At 34.2% G+C, this 18,813-nt stretch overlaps 1 protein-coding gene across 1 annotated transcript in view; it reads left to right on the top strand.

Annotated features, from left to right (window-relative positions):
- The first annotated feature begins 5,395 nt into the window (after positions 1-5,395).
- Positions 5,396-18,813, top strand: part of LOC129225885 (U3 small nucleolar RNA-associated protein 18 homolog) — a 49,812-nt gene continuing 36,394 nt past the window's right edge. Inside the window, 2 exon segments of the mRNA XM_054860415.1 lie at positions 5,396-5,628; positions 6,090-6,172. Of these exon segments, the coding sequence (XP_054716390.1) occupies positions 5,625-5,628; positions 6,090-6,172 (87 nt within the window). The 5' untranslated portion in view covers positions 5,396-5,624.

The following is an 18,813-nucleotide window of genomic DNA, read 5'->3' as shown; positions in this document are numbered from 1 at the left end:
AATCCTGAACAGACCCCTGATTATTGTAACACATGCTACTCTTACTAATAGGCCAGTCCTTATTAGGAAGGATAGGTTGTTTTCTCCAAGATTTTGTAAATTTAATGCGTGTCAAGTGAAAATTGAATGTATTTGTGTGGTTTTTGTTGTTTTAATATATAATATGCACTAAATCTGTACCCTTTAACTCCCCTCTTCCGAAAAAACATTGAAGTGACGGACCTGCTAGTTAATATATGTTGTTTATTGCACTTAACATAAGCCTTGACTAAATTTAGTTTCATTGTTTTTGTGCCACAGCGGCAACAACACTTGAATATATTGGTAGAATAGTTTATTACAAAATTATGAATGTATCTTGTAGTCTTGTCTATTAAATGTTAGTTTATGTTGTTAGTCATCCTCTGTAATGCATCAAGTTTACAGGTTATGGGGACCAGGATTAGCTTCTAATTAGTGAGTACTATAAAACTGGAAGATAGATTTTTATTTTAAGTAATTATTTTGAGTTTAAATAGAGTTGAATATGGATAAGACAAGTGCGATAGTGCTAACAGGAAATAACTGGAACTTATGGAAGTTTCAAATGAAAATAATTTTAGAAAGTAAAGGGCTTTTTGAAGCTATTAATGGAGATTTTCCAGTTGAAGTTGACACAGAGGATGAGAATGATTATTTAGAAAAATTAGCTGAATATAGAAAGAAAGATTTGAAAGCTCAAGAAATAATTGTGAGTCGAGTAGAAGAAGGTCCGATGGCTCATATTATCACTTGCGAAAATGCAAATGCTATGTGGAATAAACTGTGTTCAGTTTATGAGCACAAGTCAGAAGTGAGCATTTATATGCTACAAAAGAAGTTCTTCAATTATAGTCATGATGGAAAGGATTTGTCTTTGTACATATCTGGACTTGAAGAAATTAGGACTAAAAACAATATAAGGAAAATATCTCCGATCATATGTTTATGACCAAAGTCCTTATGGGCTTGCCTCAGGAATATCAGCATTTCATCAGTGCTTGGGAGTCAGTACCAGTTGAAAACCAATCAATTAATGAACTGGTTAGTAGATTGTCGATTGAAGAAGAAGAAAGAATGAAAAATATGTCGAGAAAAACGGAAACAGCTTTAGCAAGCAAGAAAATGAACCAGCATACAAGGAAAAATCACAAGAACAGAAATATAACTTGTACTATTTGCAAGAAAGAACATTTTGCAAACCAATGTCCCTTAAAAGAAGATTTTGATAAAAATGTATGCTTTGTATGTCATAAGCCAAACCATAAAGCAAAAGATTGTCATCGAAATGAAATGCATAAAGGAAAGGGAAAATACAATCATGCTGCTTATACAACTATGGCTTTGTTCACTGAAGAAAAACTTCAAGGCAGAGAATGGTACGCAGATTCGGGTGCTAGTGAGCATATGACTTGCAATAAAACGTGGCTCCAAAACTATACAGAATTGACAAATGCGGTGAAAATTAAAATAGCTGATGGTAATATAATTGATGCAGCAGGTCAAGGTGACATCAAAATTAAATATTTTAATGGTAGAAAATGGGAGTATGGAGATTTGAAAAATGTGTTATATGTTCCAGCTTTAAAATGCAATTTGTTTTCCATAAGCTCAGTTACTGACAAGGGATATATTTTTGAATTAGATAGAAATACATGCAAGGTAAAGAAAGAAAATGATGTCAAGATTTTTGGAAAAAGAGAGGGAAAACTTTATAAACTAATGTTTGAAGTGGAAGAAACTGCCTTTTTGGGAACATATTGTAGAAAAATAGAAAGTTTGAAAGTTTGGCATGAAAGGATGGCGCATCAAAATATTCATCAAGTAAGAAGAATTCTAAAAGAAAATGAAATAAAATTCCTTGATGACGAAAATTTTTTCTGGGAATCATGTATTTTTGGAAAACAACACACCTTGCCATTTACAAGAAGTAAAAACATTGGTAAGTCCCAGCTGAAGTCATCCATGCTGACGTATGCGGTCCAATGGAAGAACCATCAATTGGGGGATCTAGATATTTTTTACTACTTAAAGATGATTTTAGTCATTATAGATCAGTTTAAAAAAAATAAATAAATAAATCTGAAGTAAAGAATAAGATTAAAAAATTTGTACTACTTGCTGAAAATGTTACAGGAAATAGAGTAAAGATTTTAAGAACAGATCAAGGGTTGGAAGCATTAAATGCAGATATAGCTTCATTTTTAGAAGAAAAAGGAATTAAACACCAGAAATCCTGTACATACACTCCACAACAAAATGGAAAAATAGAAAGAGAGAATAGAACAGTTGTAGAATTAGCTAGAAGTATGCTTTGTGCAAAAGATGTGAAGAAAGAATTCTGGGCTGAAGCTATAAATACTGCAACGTATGTCCTTAATCGTACAGGAACAAGTACTATTAAAGGGAAAACTCCTAATGAATTATGGTTTAACAGGAAAACTGATTTGAACAAATTACAAGTGTTTGGAACAGATGTATTTGTTTTAATTCCTAAACAACATAGAAGAAAATGGGATCCAAAAAGTAAGAAAGGAATCTTTGTTGGCTATGAAGAAAATATAAAGGGATATAGAGTTTATTTTCCAGATACTGGAAAAGTAGAAATATCAAGAAATGTTATTTTTAAACCGAACTTTGAAACTGACAAATTTTCAATTCTTAAAGAACCGAGCTCAAATAATGCTAATATTATATCACAAAGAGTAGATGAAATATCTGAAGACATAAATACATTTGAAGAAAGAGAAACTTCATGTATAGATGTAACAAATGAAGTTTCACATGAAGAAACAACCAATTTAAATGAAAATTAAACAAACGACAGTAAGGAAGAAAATTTTGACACTAGAGACAATAAAGTTGTTGAACAAACTGGAGGAAGACCAAAACGCGATAGAAAACTGCCTGCCTGGTTAGAAGATTATGATTTTTCTGACACTTCTTTTCTTTGCGATGAAACAATTGAGTCATCATCTTCAGATTGGAATGAATCAATTAAAAATGAAATCAAAGCTCATATTTTGAATGGAACATGGGAAATTGTTGAGAAAGAAAATGATTTCAATGTAATTGATTCAAAAATTATTTTAAAGGAAAAACTAAATCCTGACGGAACTTTAGAAAGGAGGAAAGCTCGCTTACTGGCAAGAGGATTTGCTCAACGACCAAATGAAGATTTTTTTGCTACCTTTGCGCCTGTTTCAAAACTAAGTTCAATTAGATTTCTGTTGGGGATTGCTGCTGAAGAAAATTTAAAGCTTTCACAACTAGATGTATCAACAGCATTTTTAAATGGAAAGTTGGAAGAGAAAGTTTACATGGAGAAACCTACATGTCTTGAAAAATTTCTTCAAGAAATACTTTTGGAAGAAACTGAAAATGAGATCAGTGAACTTTTCTTAAAAACTCAAAAAATGTTAAGTGACATAAAGAAAAACTCCAAAGAAAAGGTTTGCTTATTAAAGAAGGTATTATATGGACTTAAACAAGCTGGAAGACAATGGTTCAAAACAATTAATGCGAAGTTAATGGAACTTGGATTTTCATCATCCACAGCTGATCCATGCTTATACTCAATGAAGAAAGGGGGAGATAGAATTCTTTTAGCCGTGTATGTTGATGATATAATTATTGCGACAAATAACAATGAAGCTGTAAACGATCTAAAGAAAAGTTTAATGGAAAGTTTTAGAATAAGAGATCTAGGAGACTTAAAATATTGCTTAGGAATGGAATTTGAACAATCTCATGATAAAATTGTAGTCAAACAACGAAAATACATCAAAGAAATTCTAGAAAAATTACATATGAGTGACTGCAAAGCGGTTTCAAATCCAATTGATCCTGGTATCAAATTAGAAAAAGCACACTCTGAAGAAAAGAATAACATTCCATACCAAAATTTGATAGGTTCACTCATGTATCTTTCTATTGCCACAAGGCCAGATATCTCTTATGCCGTAAGTTATTTAAGTCAGTTTAATACATGTTGCAACATTGGAATGCTGCTAAAAGAGTTTTAAGGTATCTCCAAGGCACTAAAGACTATGGTCTAATATTTAAGAAAACTAAACGGAATATAACTGGATTTACTGATGCAGACTGGGCTTCGTGTACATTAGATCGCCGTTCCTACACAGGATATTGTTTTATATACGCTGGAGCTGCAATTAGTTGGGAATCAAGAAAGCAAAAAACGGTTGTTTTATCAACCGCAGAAGCTGAATACATGGCATTGACTGAAGCTGCAAAAGAAGCTTTACATTTAAAGCAACTTGCAAATGACATGTGTATTCCTCATCCTAGCATTCAAATATTCAATGACAATCAAGCAGCTCAGAAGCTTGCATCAAATCCAATCATAGGTTCAAGATCAAAGCACATTTCTGTCAAAGCTCTTTCTTTCTAAAGCTCTTAATGGTCATAGAATTAAAATATTGTGCCAAGGACTTGGACTTATAAGCTTATGTTCGTGAGGGGGAGTGTTGTTTATTGCACTTAACATAAGCCTTGACTAAATTTAGTTTCATTGTTTTTGTGCCACAGCGGCAACAATACTTGAATATATTGGTAGAATAGTTTATTACAAAATTATGAATGTATCTTGTAGTCTTGTCTATTAAATGTTACTTTATGTTGTTAGTCATCCTCTGTAATGCATCAAGTTTACAATATAATAGTTTGTTTACATAATAGTTCCAGAAATAAGTACAGAGAACAAAAATTTTAGCTTCAAGAGCAATCACATTTCTTAAAAAATCTTAGTGGTATTGGTAAAAAAGGTACTAGAAATGATATTGGTATAATGTAAATTGGTATAAAAGTATTTTGGACAGTTAAGATTATTATACCATGAATAAATTTCAATATGTAACATCAATACATTTAAAATTTAAGTATATTTAATGTAATATAAAAATTGTTTAATTACTTGGAAAGAAAATACAGCAAATTAGCAACACCACTGCTAAACTTGTAGGCAGTATGAAGAATAGGTTGTGGAAATTCTTTCTAACGTCAGTTTTCAAATAAGTTCCACCGGAGTTGAAATTTAATAATTGCTTTCCGGAATCAACCATATTTTTTTATTTCTTACAGCAAACTACAACGACGCGTAGGTAAACGTAAACATGCAACACGACGTTAAGCTTCACGAGGCATCTCTAAAGATACAAATCTGATTGGATATTTCATATCACGTGAAATTAATCTTATGTGACTTTTCCTGAAGTATGGTTGCTGGGTTTGAGCTCTTATCGCTTCACTTAAAACGCCAAATGAAGAAGAACTATTTGAGTAGTGATTATTAAAAGCACCAGCATATGCACAAGAAAACTTGAGCGTGGTTTTCCCAAGAAGCTGTTAGCTCAAGCGCTCAAGATTCAACCATCGTGCTTGAGCAAAATTTGACACGTTGTTAATAATGAAGCGATGAAGTGAGAATATCAACCGTGTATAATGTCTTGGCGCTCCGATTTCTTGTTGTGAAGATTCGCGGTTTCCACTGCACTCAACGAGCAGAGCAGCACGAGTGCGTAAACAAAAAATCCCGGAGATCAAAACCACGTTTTCTGATCGAGCAGCAGGAATAAATCGTTGTAAAAATGAGTATGTGAGCTCATTCTCTTTCTAAGTAGTGTAGTTCTCTTTTTTTTTCTTCATCGTTGTGTGACAAATATGAAAAAAGGTTTCTTGTTTTCAGTTCCAGCTCGTATTGTTTATTTTATGACATCGCCTTTTTTTCTTTTAGAAATAACATGAATTCAGCACTTTATAAGGTATTTGTCCAAAAAAAAAGGAACTTGTCGAGGAAAAATCAATTCATTGTTCTCTTGATATCACTGCGTTTAAATCATCACATGAGTCACGTTGAAGAACATGTTTCTTTATGGAAATTAAGGGAAAAGAAATGATTCATGCTATGTATTTCAAAATGTAACAGGCAATGTTGTGTCAGAATTTAAAAATTAAATTTTGCTTTGTGATTTTATTTGTAGGGTTTAGAATTTAGAGTATTGTTGATGTTAAACAATTATTTGTTATTGATACTTGTATTTTTGTCTAAACAGATGCTTCTAAAAAAGGTAAAGAAACATCAAAACGGAAGCTAAAATTAAGTGGGAAGGAATTGCACAAGCAGAAAAAAAAAGCTGTAAGTATTTTAATGTATTTTCCAAATGTTCCTCTTTCGTGTCAATATGTTGGATTTGAGTAAAGAGTTAGAAATAAGTTCTATGCATTTACAGTGAAACCTGTGTAAGTTGACCACTTGCGGTGCAGTACTTTGGCGGTCAACTTATAAAGGGCAGTAATGATTTTTTTTTTTTTACTTTTTGTCATTTCTTGCACCATGTATTCATTTTTTTGATGAATTCACTCTTACTCTTTATGTTCAACTCACTTTCATTGTTTAACATTATGAAACACTAATTAAAAATACTATTCAAATATTTTTATCATTTTTTCCTTGTTTTCAACCATATTAGTCGCTAATTCTAGAAATTCCATGTGTGCCCATCTAATTTTCTCTGACTTTCTCCCTTCTCAATTAATTTTCATATTTCATACTTTTTAGTAATCTCAAGTTCAGTTAACTTTCTTTTTGAAACCTTTTTATATAAAACTTATATAGCAAAAACAGCAACAAGCTCGACTCTCCCAGCTAATAAAGGCAGAATTAAAATATCCCATCTCTTAATTCCTTGCACCAGAAATATGTAACTTTACTCTTTAGCAGGCCCGGATCTGGATACCTGCAGTGCAGGGGTCTACCTCCTTAAGGGGGGAGGGGTGACGGCCATAGAAATTGAAAAACACTAGTACTAAGACTTTTTAACTTTACAAATAGTCACTGCTGCTATTAGGGAGAAGCCCTACATATTTTGTTGCAGGGGGCCCAAAATTTATAGATCCAGGCCTGCTCTTTAGCACAATTCCTGTGTTACACAACATATTGCAACTGAAAGAAAAGACTGTACTTTTATACTGACACCTATTTTCTTTGAACAGAGAGCGGGCTATCTTAAATAGAACAGCGAATGAAAAACAAGTTTGGAGAATAAAGAGCAGCATAAGCTTTATGCTGCCGTTTTATTTAGTTAGTAAAATGCTAGTCTGTAAGTAAAGGCATTAAAAATTTTTCTTAGAAAGCTAAAAAAAAAAAAAAGATAAATAATAAAATATTAATTTAATAATAAAATATTAAATAATTGTTGAAGTAAGTTTTAAAAAATAAATCAAGTGGTCTACTTACAAAGGGTTTTTTACAATACTGCAAACCAAATTTGCTGTACATTAGTGGTCAAGATAGACAGGTGGTCAAGATAGAGAGGTGGTCAAGTTACAGAGGTTTTCTTTCAATATATAAGATAGGACTAATTCTGTTCCTGATAAAAGCGGTCAACATAGACAGGTGGTCAACTTTACAGGTTTTACTTAATAAGAAAATTTATTTAAAAGCCTTTGGAGCAGATTATTAAGTGTCAATAGGAACTGAGCAAGCTGTTATGAGTCACTTGGTCTGTATGAGACAAGTTGGCTGACTTTTCTTTCAAAAAAAATAAATAAAAAATCAGCTGAAGAAGTCAACTTACTATTTAAAGTCTGATGAAGGATGCCCGTATGCAAAATTTTAAGGGGGGCTCAAAAAATTTCCCCATGGTTTAGCGGAATATTTTCCCCATGGAAACCGATTTCAGTACAGATTAATTAAAATTTGACATTTTTAATAACTTATTCATTAATGGCTGGAAAAGAAATTTTTATACATTTTTGCAAAGAAAAAAAGCATTAAAAGCAAGAAAGTACTCATTTCTAAGGGGGGAGGCTTGAGCCCCACTTGCCCCCTATATGGGCGCCCTTGGTCTGATGGGCCTACAAAGTGCCTTTTTGCTAAATGGAATGTCACATTGAAGCCGAGCAAGCTGTTATTAAGCGAGGTCAGAAGTAGACAATTGCTCACCTCCCCCTAAAATTGAGAATTTGATGTACTTATATAGTTTTATTATTTTACAGCTGTGCTGCAGTAAGGCGGTGGGGGGAGAAATGCCTCTCTCTATAATATTTGATTTAATGTGGTAAAAATAATGCAAATTTAAAGTAAATTGGCATCAAATCATTTTTTTTTAATAAAAAAAAAATAACTGCTTTTTTGAATCAAAGCAGGCACAAGAATTATAAATTGGTCCATTTTTGGCCAAACGAAAATTCCTCAACCACCACATCTAGTCTATTAAAATGTCCCTTGGAAACTACCTAGAAAAATAGACCTAGGTAGAACTACTTTAAAAAAATTTCTAACGAGGCATTTGCATTATTAAAGGTAAAATGTTGTTGTGTGCCAGCTAGGCTGGTAATTTGGGATGTGCTGCTTCACTTTTCCAACTGTACTGTAATTTGGTGTGAAGTCTGACCTTGACAGTACACAAATGCTATAAGAGCCTGTTTATATGGTAGGCATCTATTCACATCACAACAACACATTCACATGAAGAAATTACAGGAGAGAGAAAGTACATACACATGCCCGAGCCGGGATTTGAACCCCAGACCTCCTAATCACAGTCAGACTCCTCTGATCACTAGACAGGGTGGGCAGTATGGTAAAATTTAGTTCGTGAATATTAAAATCAGTATTTCAAAGCCAGATTAAAGTAAGTCACATTATCGCTGCATTGAAGAAGAGCGTAAAAATGTTTGTCTTGTGCAGGTTCTGGTCAGGTAGGTCTGATGGTCAACTCAACCCAGAATAAGATTTTACATACATTCACGGCCGGATTTGGAAATATGGAGGCCCCGGGGCAACGAAGGAGTGGAAGCCCCTAATCAGGGATAGAAAAAATCATCATATTTTCGAAAATATCCCATACTTTGATATATATCCGAATATTTTGATTATTCGATATTTTCGATCAGCACTTCAATAGTAAATACATCCTGAAGTTACTGCTATTTATTTTTTAATATTATTATTGTTATAATTTACTAGAGGACCCGACAGATGTTGTTCTGTTCAAACTTTGTAAATTGAAAAGTTGAAAAATTTCAATAAACTATCAGGTGTTTGAACCGTTTTGTTGAAAAAAAATAAGTAAATAGAAAATGTTTTAAGCTGCTTGGTGTCAGAATGCATATATTTATTACAACTTGATTTATCTAGTGTCCACTGAGCAGTTGTTTTATGGGCTATTTTTTCTCGCGTACTTGAAAGATCTTCATAGATTGTATGGTTTGTTCCTTCAGCCATACTCAAAGGAGAAAACGGGAAATCCCGCTGCAACGTCCCCCATATGAAAAATGTTGGGCTAAATGCCTTTATTTTTGGTTCTTGAAGGATTTCACCAATATTGTTTAAAAAAAAAAACATTTTGTGACTTATCTTTTGCCATTCCGGGAGAAAAACCTTGCGCGGGAAATCCCATCCACCTGCTACCGACACTCAAATGTCCGAGTTTGAATCGGAGGTGTTCGGAAAAACATGTGGCACGCTACGATTGGTTGCCGTCATTCGGCAGACGTCGGTAAACTTCCGACAAAGCACATGTCGATCACATGAGAAAACCATGTTGAGGCAGGGTTGGCAAAAACCCGGGTTTTTTTAAAAAAGCCCATGGACCCAGGGTTTTTTGGGTTTTTTTAAATAAAACCCAAAAAAACCCAACTAAAGCTGGGGTTTTTTAAAGAAATGTGGGGTTTTTTGTCTTTTTTTAGGGGAAAGGTGGGGTACTCGTAGCATATTGTAGCATAAGTATATGGACAAAGCACAAAAATTGTCTTGATAAAAAAAGCTGGAAAATTCAGCGTTTTCTGAAGAAAGGTATAAAAGACGACAAAACTCAAGAATGGTGAAGTTTCAGATTTTTTTAGTTTCCATGATTACCAACAGTTAAGGCAAAGTTACTTCTTGAGTGATAAAATCTATTGTTTATTTGTTCGTTTTTAATTTCGACATTTTTTTTTGTATTTTACTTTATTGTATTTCATTTTGTTATGCAAAACTACTGTAGAACTTCAAGTAGTTTAAATCACTTTTTACTGAATTCCAGCTTAATCAAGACATTTCTTTGAATTTTATGTTGCCTGTTTTTCTATTTCTGTGTACAGAGTAAGAAATATTAAACTTTTTCGTAAGATAATGAAAATACTGTACATCCTATTCCATTTTCTGTCCGACCATTTGTAAAACCTGTTAATTTCTGAAAAATATACCTTGTTTATTCGAGTTTTGTGACGTGTTGGTTTGCAGAAAATAATTCACATGAGAGCTTTTTAGCTAAAGTAGTATCCTTTGTACAACCTGCAAATATTGAGAAAATCTGACATGACAGGACTGAGTCAAGATAATTTGAGCTCCTTATTGACCAGTTGAAGGAAAAAAGTTAAATATATTTATTTAAAATCTTTGAAGCATTTTTTAATGCTTTTAAGAGTTAAGAAATACTATTAAAGTTCAAAATTCATTTTTTATATCCATTGCCTATTGTGAAGAAGAAATAAAAAAGAAGTTTAAATTGTAAAAGTATTTAAATTAATTATTTTTTAAAAAAAAGTTCTCAGAAAATTTTAAAAAACCCAAAAGTGGGCTAAATAATGGGTTTTTTTAAATGGGTTTTTTCAAAAAAACCCATTGGGTCCAACCCAATTGGGTTCAATCCGGCCAACCCTGTGTTGAGGTGTTAAGTGCTGAATGTCAAATAAAATAAGAATTGTGCAACCTGCAAGCTGTGTGTCTTCCGAGTTGTGTTGTTCTTGCAATATGCAAATAACGTAACGTCACATTGTTACGTGCAAGGTCGGATCTGGCTATAAATACTCTGACCTGCCGTAGCTCGATGGCTACTTTTCTTTTACTTGTCTCCTCGTCTTGTGTTGTTGGTGTTTGTAAATGTGTTCGTCCATGTCATCATAAGTTTTTGCTACTGGCCTCTCAGGTGAGGTCTGATCTTTTCTGAATGATTCACTGCTGATGTCTTCAGTTTGGAAAGCGCGTGCTGCTATGACGTCTATAAAAGTGAAAAGTTATAATTGAATCTATGTGGGACATTTGGTCTCCGAGGAAAAGGATCGTGTCCATCTTCGATATTTTTTTCCTGATGTGGTGAACTTTGCTCACAAGGTGTGAACTGACCAGCCTGCAATTCTGGTGGAGATTGCTATGCCGTCCATCTACCTGTGAGGAGTCACTATGGAACATCGACAGGACTTTTGATACCTGCATGGACTTATTGTAAGATCTTTTTTAATTTTTCTTCGGAGGACCAAATTATTGTATTGTAATCATTTTTTATATATGTTAAATAAATGTTTTTCAGTGTTAAGAATGATTCATGTTTTATTTTCTTCGGGCAGACCACTCCCTCAAATTTTCAGTTGGAAATGAGTTGCCTAATTTTCAGCTTAGCTGTAGGCTATTAACCTCAAGTTATATCCAACAAAAAAGGATAAAACAATCGAATGGATATCGTTTTTTTTTTTTTAATGTGAAAACAGTTCCCTGAATAAGCGAAAATCACTACCCCCCTCTCCTGATGTAAAATAAACATGTTCTTCAACTTAAATGACTAAACACTCTTTAAAAACAAAAAAAAAAATCTTGCAAGTTAAAATATTTCACCAAATAAACAAAAAGTACAATAAATTACATTCAGAGAAGAAACAAATAATCACTCAACTATTGTTATGGCCAGTGTCGCCAAGCCCAGGGCCGATCCTAGCAGGTGTGCAGAGTGTGCACCGCACAAGGGCGGCCGAAGCAAGGGGCGGCCGCAGGCCGCATCATGTAGTTCTTATAATCAAGAAAAATTCCTCAAGAATTTCTCACAAGATAACTTATAATAAGCCGAATAAATATGCTGAATTTTAAATGTTCAATTATCAAAGTAAGTGTCGATTTCCCGACAGCATATAGCATAGTTTAAGAACAATAGAACGTTTGGGAACATTGTGTTGGTTTCATTGTCCATTAATATTTACTCTTTACATGCATGCTTCACTTGGTTGCAAAAATTTGTGACAGAACCGGTAATCAGACATGGATACAGGGGAGGGGAAATGAGGGAAATGGCCCCCTCCTGAAGCATAAAAGGGTGCCTTCTAAAAGGGGCACCGAGGGCGGCCACTAATGTTTACCCTCCAAGCTTTTATAGACCTAAACAATGAAAACATTTTTTACTTATATAAAAAAAAGCTATACTGATTAGATACTCTCATCATAAGCATTTCAAACAACAAAATCTGTGTTCAATAATCGTGGATGCGTGGAAAGAAAGTGGAAAATTGCGACTCCTTTGAAAGTCAAACATATATGAATGACGAACTAAAATTTTGTAATTTTCCCACTTGACGGCAATTTTTTCTAATTAAAATCCCGAATGAACTGCCCGGTTTCAGATTAGGTAGGAGGACAGGGCTCTTGCACTGGGTAGTAAGTTTAAACGAAGATCCAAAAGGATGCCATGACCTCCTTGACGGGATTAAAGAAGGCTTAAAATTGCGTTTCTAGGACTTCAATTTCAGAACATTTCACTGGTTGAACCACCGATCTTAAGGACCCAATTAAGTCTCTGATTCACTCCTTCCACCTTAACTTAATCAAACATAACCTAAAAATGTTGGCTCCGAAATCTAAAATGCGTTTTTAAAGGACAGCCTTTCCTAATGTCATCAAAAATTGCTTAATGACATTTTTCGGATTTCTTTTTCGAAATTTTTGCGAAGGATTTTTTGCAATTACTACCAGAGACAGTCTCAGTTGGCGTCTTTAGAGAAGCCCCTAATCCCACCCCCTCTCACTTAATTTATTGAAAAACAAACTAAAATTACTTTTTTCAGACATTAGTTTCAAAAACTTTCGGGAAAGGACCCCGGATCCCCCTTTTCTCCAATGCAATCACTATACCTCAAAATTTCGTTTTTAGACGGTTCCGTGGAGCCACAGAACCCTTCCTGCCTAAACTGGCCTGAAATTGACTTCAGTTTCTAAGAACAGTTCGTGAGGGCACACTGAACCCCCGCCCGTTCTTAGCCCCATCGTTGTCAAACAATGCCTAAAATACGTTTTTGGGACTTCAATTTCTAAAAAATTTCGGAGGAGAACTGCTTGGCTTATGAAACTTTTTACTGCGCTAATGCATGCCTATCAATCGTCGAGGTGAGGTGGACAAAAGTCTATAGTTGTATTTTTCAGATATTAATATCGAAAAATATCCGTAAGATCCGCCGAAGCTTCTCAGTATCGTTAACGTCATCAAAGATAGTATAAAATTGCGCTTTTAGAAACATCCAATTAAGAGCCTCAAAACCCTTCCTTCTAAAAAATAGCCTATAATGGATTTTAGTTCTGAAAAATATTTCGGTTCGGAATATTTTCACGTTTCCCCTATCGTTTTCAAATAAAGCCCAAAATGGGTTTTTAAACAATAATGAAGAGAAATTACCGGAGGAAAGCCGCCAGATCCCCTACTATCACCAAAGACAGCCTAAATTTGCGCTTTAAATTTCAATTTCGAAAACCTTCGATGGGAGACGATTGAATCTCCCTCCCTCTAGCAACGTCAACAAAGGTAACCCAAAATTGCGTGTTTAAAACTTCAGTTTCGGAAAATTTTCGGGAAGAGCGCCGATTTTTCCTACGCTACGGTCACAAAAAATAGCTTCAAACTGATTTCAATTTGGAAAGAATTTTAGGAAAGAACATCAACATTACTACCTCCTGAAGTCTTGAAAAATTTCCTAAAATTGCGATATTTGACATCAATTTCGAAAATTTCTCCATGCACCTTGAGTATACCCGACTCTTTTGTCGTAGCAACCGAACACAACCAAAGATAACCTAAAACTATTTTTCATACGCCAATTTCGATAATTTTTTTCGGAGTAATCCCCCCCCCCCGCTTCCTAATCTTCCGTCCTTCCTCTGATGTCACCGACGACAGACTATAAAATGCGTTTTTAAGACTAGTAAATTTTGGTATCTATTACTTTCTTCAAAGATATAAATTGTACCTAAGGAGTTTCTTACTATAAAACTTTTCTTCCTTTTTATAAGTTCATCATTCTTCTGTTTTACATCATTCTTCTGCCATTATAATTCCACTTAATACAACAAACTACGTTTTAACGTCATAAGGAACTAACATTCGATGATCCCAAAATTTTACAAAAGAAAAAATTGAAAAAAGAACATTAGAAAATTCCAATTAGAAAATGCACTGAACACAAAAATATACCAACGATTTGATTTGATTTATGGTAACACACATTGGGGTATATAGCTATTCTCAGCGAAGAAGATTTTACCTCTAATAATCCACAACCTTTTTCCATATTTTATTTCCAGGACAATACACATGAAAGATGTAAATTACATAGGAATAAAAGAACACTCATGGCTACAGACAGGAATCGAACCTGCGCCTCTCTGCTTACAAAGCAAGTTGGCGAAACCACACGACCACCAAGGCCCCTATACCAACAAAAACGAAAACCCCCATGATGGAAAACAAAACAAATGGCTGTTGCCCCCCAAACGCAAAATTCTAAAACCAACTTCAGACTTAGTTCTCGAAACTCCATCAACTATAGAGTGATGTCACATTGCTGTAGCCAATGAGAGAAGATGCCTGTTGCAGGATTTAGTCAGTTGCATTTTTTAATTTGAAATTCGTTTTGGCACGTACTTTCAGCGAAAAATCCGATGTCAGAAAGTTTATTTACTGTTCTTTTTAAAAGATATATAATGTAAAAAAAGGGAATATAGAAAATATAGGACATTTTTGAAAAATATAGGACAATTTTGATGCTTTTTTTGAAAATATAGGAAATATAGGACTACTTCGACCCCTGTTTAATGGACACAATCAGTTACTCGATGAAATAACTAGGTATTATATAAAATAACAGATTTCATACTTAAACGATAACATATACATACAAAAGTTTTGCACCCGTGAAATTTTTTTTAACTTGGAAGAATTATACTTTTGACCTGCGCTAAATAATTTTTGACTGTTTTTTTTTTAAAGGAAAATGTGTGTGTGGGTGCATGCGTCACCGATTTTTTTGTTTCTACTCTACCTCAAAACCTGTCGCATGAATTTGAACGAAATTAGTAATCCGTCTGTAATTTAGGAATGCTTGGTTTTTGTCGCAAATTCCATTTGGAGGGTAGAACATTCGAACATTTTCTTGGTATGAGTGACTAACATACCTCAAGAAATAATGAATGGAATCAAATATAAAAAAAAGTCCATGGGTAACACTCTAAGAAAAATATGCTGGCTCAGTTTTGGCACCGACACACAGTTTTGGCGGAGAGACGGAGTCATCGAATGTTTCTTTTTTTTAACAATTTTCTGACAGGAAATTCAAAACATTTTGGACTGATTTTCACAGTGTGAATAGATTTTCTTCCGGGCGAACAGAACCATGTCAGCCAAGTTGAAACCAAATGCAAAAATTTTGCTGAGTAGCAATCAAAAAACCACGGTTTCCAACATTCTCCTCCATAACAACCCCATGACAATGTTTAGCATGCCATACTATTACTACTGCTGCACATAAACTGCCATCTGTTGATAACATTTCCAACACCGTATCCCAGTCACAACTCACACAGCTCCCCCGCCTTCCCCCTTAACATTGGAGGCAAATATGCTGGACCCTGTATGATTTTAGAAATTATCCATAAGAGACAAAACTATAAATAAAATTAAAAAAACTAAACTTACCAGTTACTTTCGGGATCACAATTTTCTCCATAATTCCCGGAAGTAAGTTAGCATCTGAGTCTACTGAATTATCCTCTCTGTCACTTCTATTAAAATACCCATAAAACACAAGTTGACGATACCAAGTAGTCTTTTCAAAATTCCTTTCCTCCTATGCAAAACAAAAGTAAAAACATTATTATTGATATTTTAGTTACTTAACACAGAAAATATTTTATTAAAGAATAAAGTTAAAACTACATGCAAAAAAGTTTCTAAAATTTTAATGTTAAGGCTGAAAATGTAGTAAAATATTAGTAAAATGCTTAGACAACCAATCGTGTTTTTATAAACTGCCAAACATTTTCAGAGACACAAAACTTTAGGAGCAAGACAAAAATGTAAAAATATTTGATAGAATATTTTGAAAATGTTCTGAAAAGAACGTTTTTTTTTTTTTTTTTTTTTGAGGGGATTAAGCTTTAACCCATTAACTAATGTTCACTGAAGTGTCGATATAGGAAAAAAAAATCAGCATGTGGAGGTCACTGGTTCGAAACATAAAAAATCCCCCCTCCCCCATTATCTCATTAAAGAACCTCCTATTTCAATGTAATTCCTGTAAATTGCATCATGTCATCAGCCAGTGTAGGTTTCAGCATTTGCCAATATGAAGGATGATGTTCATATGAATGTATGTCTTGTTATGATGTAATTGGGTTACAAATGTTCATTGACTGAGGAAATACATAGCTAAGCTAAGATATAAATGATTTATTATATCTTGCATATATTCTCTTTTTACTTTCTTCTATATCTAATATATAGAAGAAAGTATTGGATTCGTGCAAATTTTCGAATTTTGACGGATTCGAACGTTTTGAGGTGTGCTGAGTCCATTTCGACCATTTTTGGAAAATGTCTGTCTGTCTGTGTGTGTATGTGTGTGTGTGTGTGTGTGTGTGTGTCACGTCTGTGTGTGACCAGTTTTTTGTGGCCGCTCTACAACAAAAACTACCGCATGAAATCGAACGAAATTTAGTACACATATGTGCCCCTATGTGAACTTGTGCCCATTAGTTTTTGGCGCGAATTCCTCCAAGGGGGGTGGAGCAATGGGACGTTTTTCGAGTTACGCGTACTTGCTATTCCTCAGGAAGTAACTGGCGGAATCAAACAAAATTTGGTCCATATGTTGGTATTAACAGGAACAGGTGCTGATTCAATTTTGGTGTCAATAACTCAAACGGGGGTTGAGCTATAGAACGTTTTTTGTCGTCAATTGTGACTGCTGTATCTCAAGAAATAATGAACGGAATGAAAGAAAAATTTATCGGCAAGTAGCCCTTAGTGGGTATAAGAACTGATTTTATTTTTGTGTCAACAGCTAAAAAGGGGGTAGCGCAATCACCCGTTCTTTTTTTCCATTTTGAGTGCCCTATCTCAAGAAGTAATGCTACGTTCTGGTTGAAATTTGGAATATATGTGAATCCATATGTAAACAGGCTTTGGTTCAATTTTGACGCCGATCGCTCCAAGAGGTGTTGATTTTTTTTTTTTTTTTGCGAATAAAAATATTTTTATTAATGCAACAATAAGAAGGATAAATCGTAATAGATTGTCGTCTGCGTATTTCTCGTGATTTTAATTGTATGGAAATGATCGGAAATATTATCTCAATGATTTAAAATTTTTAACTGTTGCCATCTTATGTTTGTTAACAAATAAAATATTTGTAATTAATTCAAGCAAGGCTTTTAAAATAACTTTCAATTTTCGCTCTTTGCTTTGCTTTTGCAATAATTCAGACATTGGGATGGTCGTCAAGTTTTTGCATGTGTAATTTTGTTTTTGTTGGGAATATTGCTTCCTCGTCAAGCATAGGGAGGGATCAGAAAAAAAAAAAAAAAGAAAAATATAGAAGAAAGTTTCGTAATGGCCACAACATACTAGTTTTTTTTCCTTTCTTTTTACTTTCTTCTATATCTAATATATAGAAGAAAGTATTGGATTCGTGCAAATTTTCGAATTTCGAATTTTGACGGATTCGAACGTTTTGAGGTGTGCTGAGTCCATTTCGACTATTTTTGGAAAATGTCTGTCTGTCTGCGTGTGTATGTGTGTGTGTATGTATGTGTGTGTGTGTGTGTGTCACGTCTGTGTGTGACCAGTTTTTTGTGGCCGCTCTACAGCAAAAACTACCGCATGAAATCGAACGAAATTTGGTACACATATGTGCCCCTATGTGAACTTGTGCCCATTGGTTTTTGGCGCGAATTCCTCCAAGGGGGGTGGAGCAATGGGACGTTTTTTGAGTTATGCGTGATTGCTATTCCTCAGGAAGTAACTGGCGGAATCAAACAAAATTTGGTCTATATGTTGCCCCTAACTGGAGCAGGTGCTGATTCAATTTTGGTGTCAATAGCTCAAACGGGGGTTGAGTTATAGAGCGTTTTTTGTCGTGAATTGTGACTGCTGTATCTCAAGAAATAACGAACGGAATCAAACAAAAATTTTTTGACAAGTAGCCCTTAGTGGGTATAAGAGCTGATTTTATTTTGGTGTCAACAGCTAAAAAGGGGGTAGCGCAATCGCCCGTTCTTTTTTTCCATTGTGAGTGCCCTATCTCAAGAAGTAATGCTACGTTCTGTTTGAAATTTGGAATATATGTGAATCCATACGTAAACAGATTTTGGTTCAATTTTGACTCCAATCGCTCCAAGAGGTGTTGATTTTTTTTTTTTTTTGCGAATAAAAATAGTTTTATTAATGCAACAATAAGAAAGATAAATCGTAATAGATTGTCGTCTGTGTATTTCTCGTGATTTTAATTGCATGGAAATGATCAGAAATTTATCTCAATGAATTAAAATTTTTAACTGTTGCCATCTTATGTTTTTTAATAAATAAAATATTTGTAATTAATTCAAGTAAGGCTTTTAAAGTAACTTTCAATTTTCGCTCTTTGCTTTGCTTTTACAATAATTCAGACATTGGGATGGTCGTCAAGTTTTTGCATGTGTCATTTTGTTTTTGTTAGAAATATTGCTTCCTCGTCAAGCATGGGGAGGGATCAGAAAAAGGAAAA

This window comes from Uloborus diversus, chromosome 7, assembly GCF_026930045.1.
Source record: "Uloborus diversus isolate 005 chromosome 7, Udiv.v.3.1, whole genome shotgun sequence".
Classification (NCBI taxonomy): Eukaryota; Metazoa; Arthropoda; class Arachnida; order Araneae; family Uloboridae; genus Uloborus; species Uloborus diversus.
The sequence above is the reverse complement of the archived record's forward strand: the minus strand, read 5'-3'. Positions and strand labels throughout refer to the sequence as shown.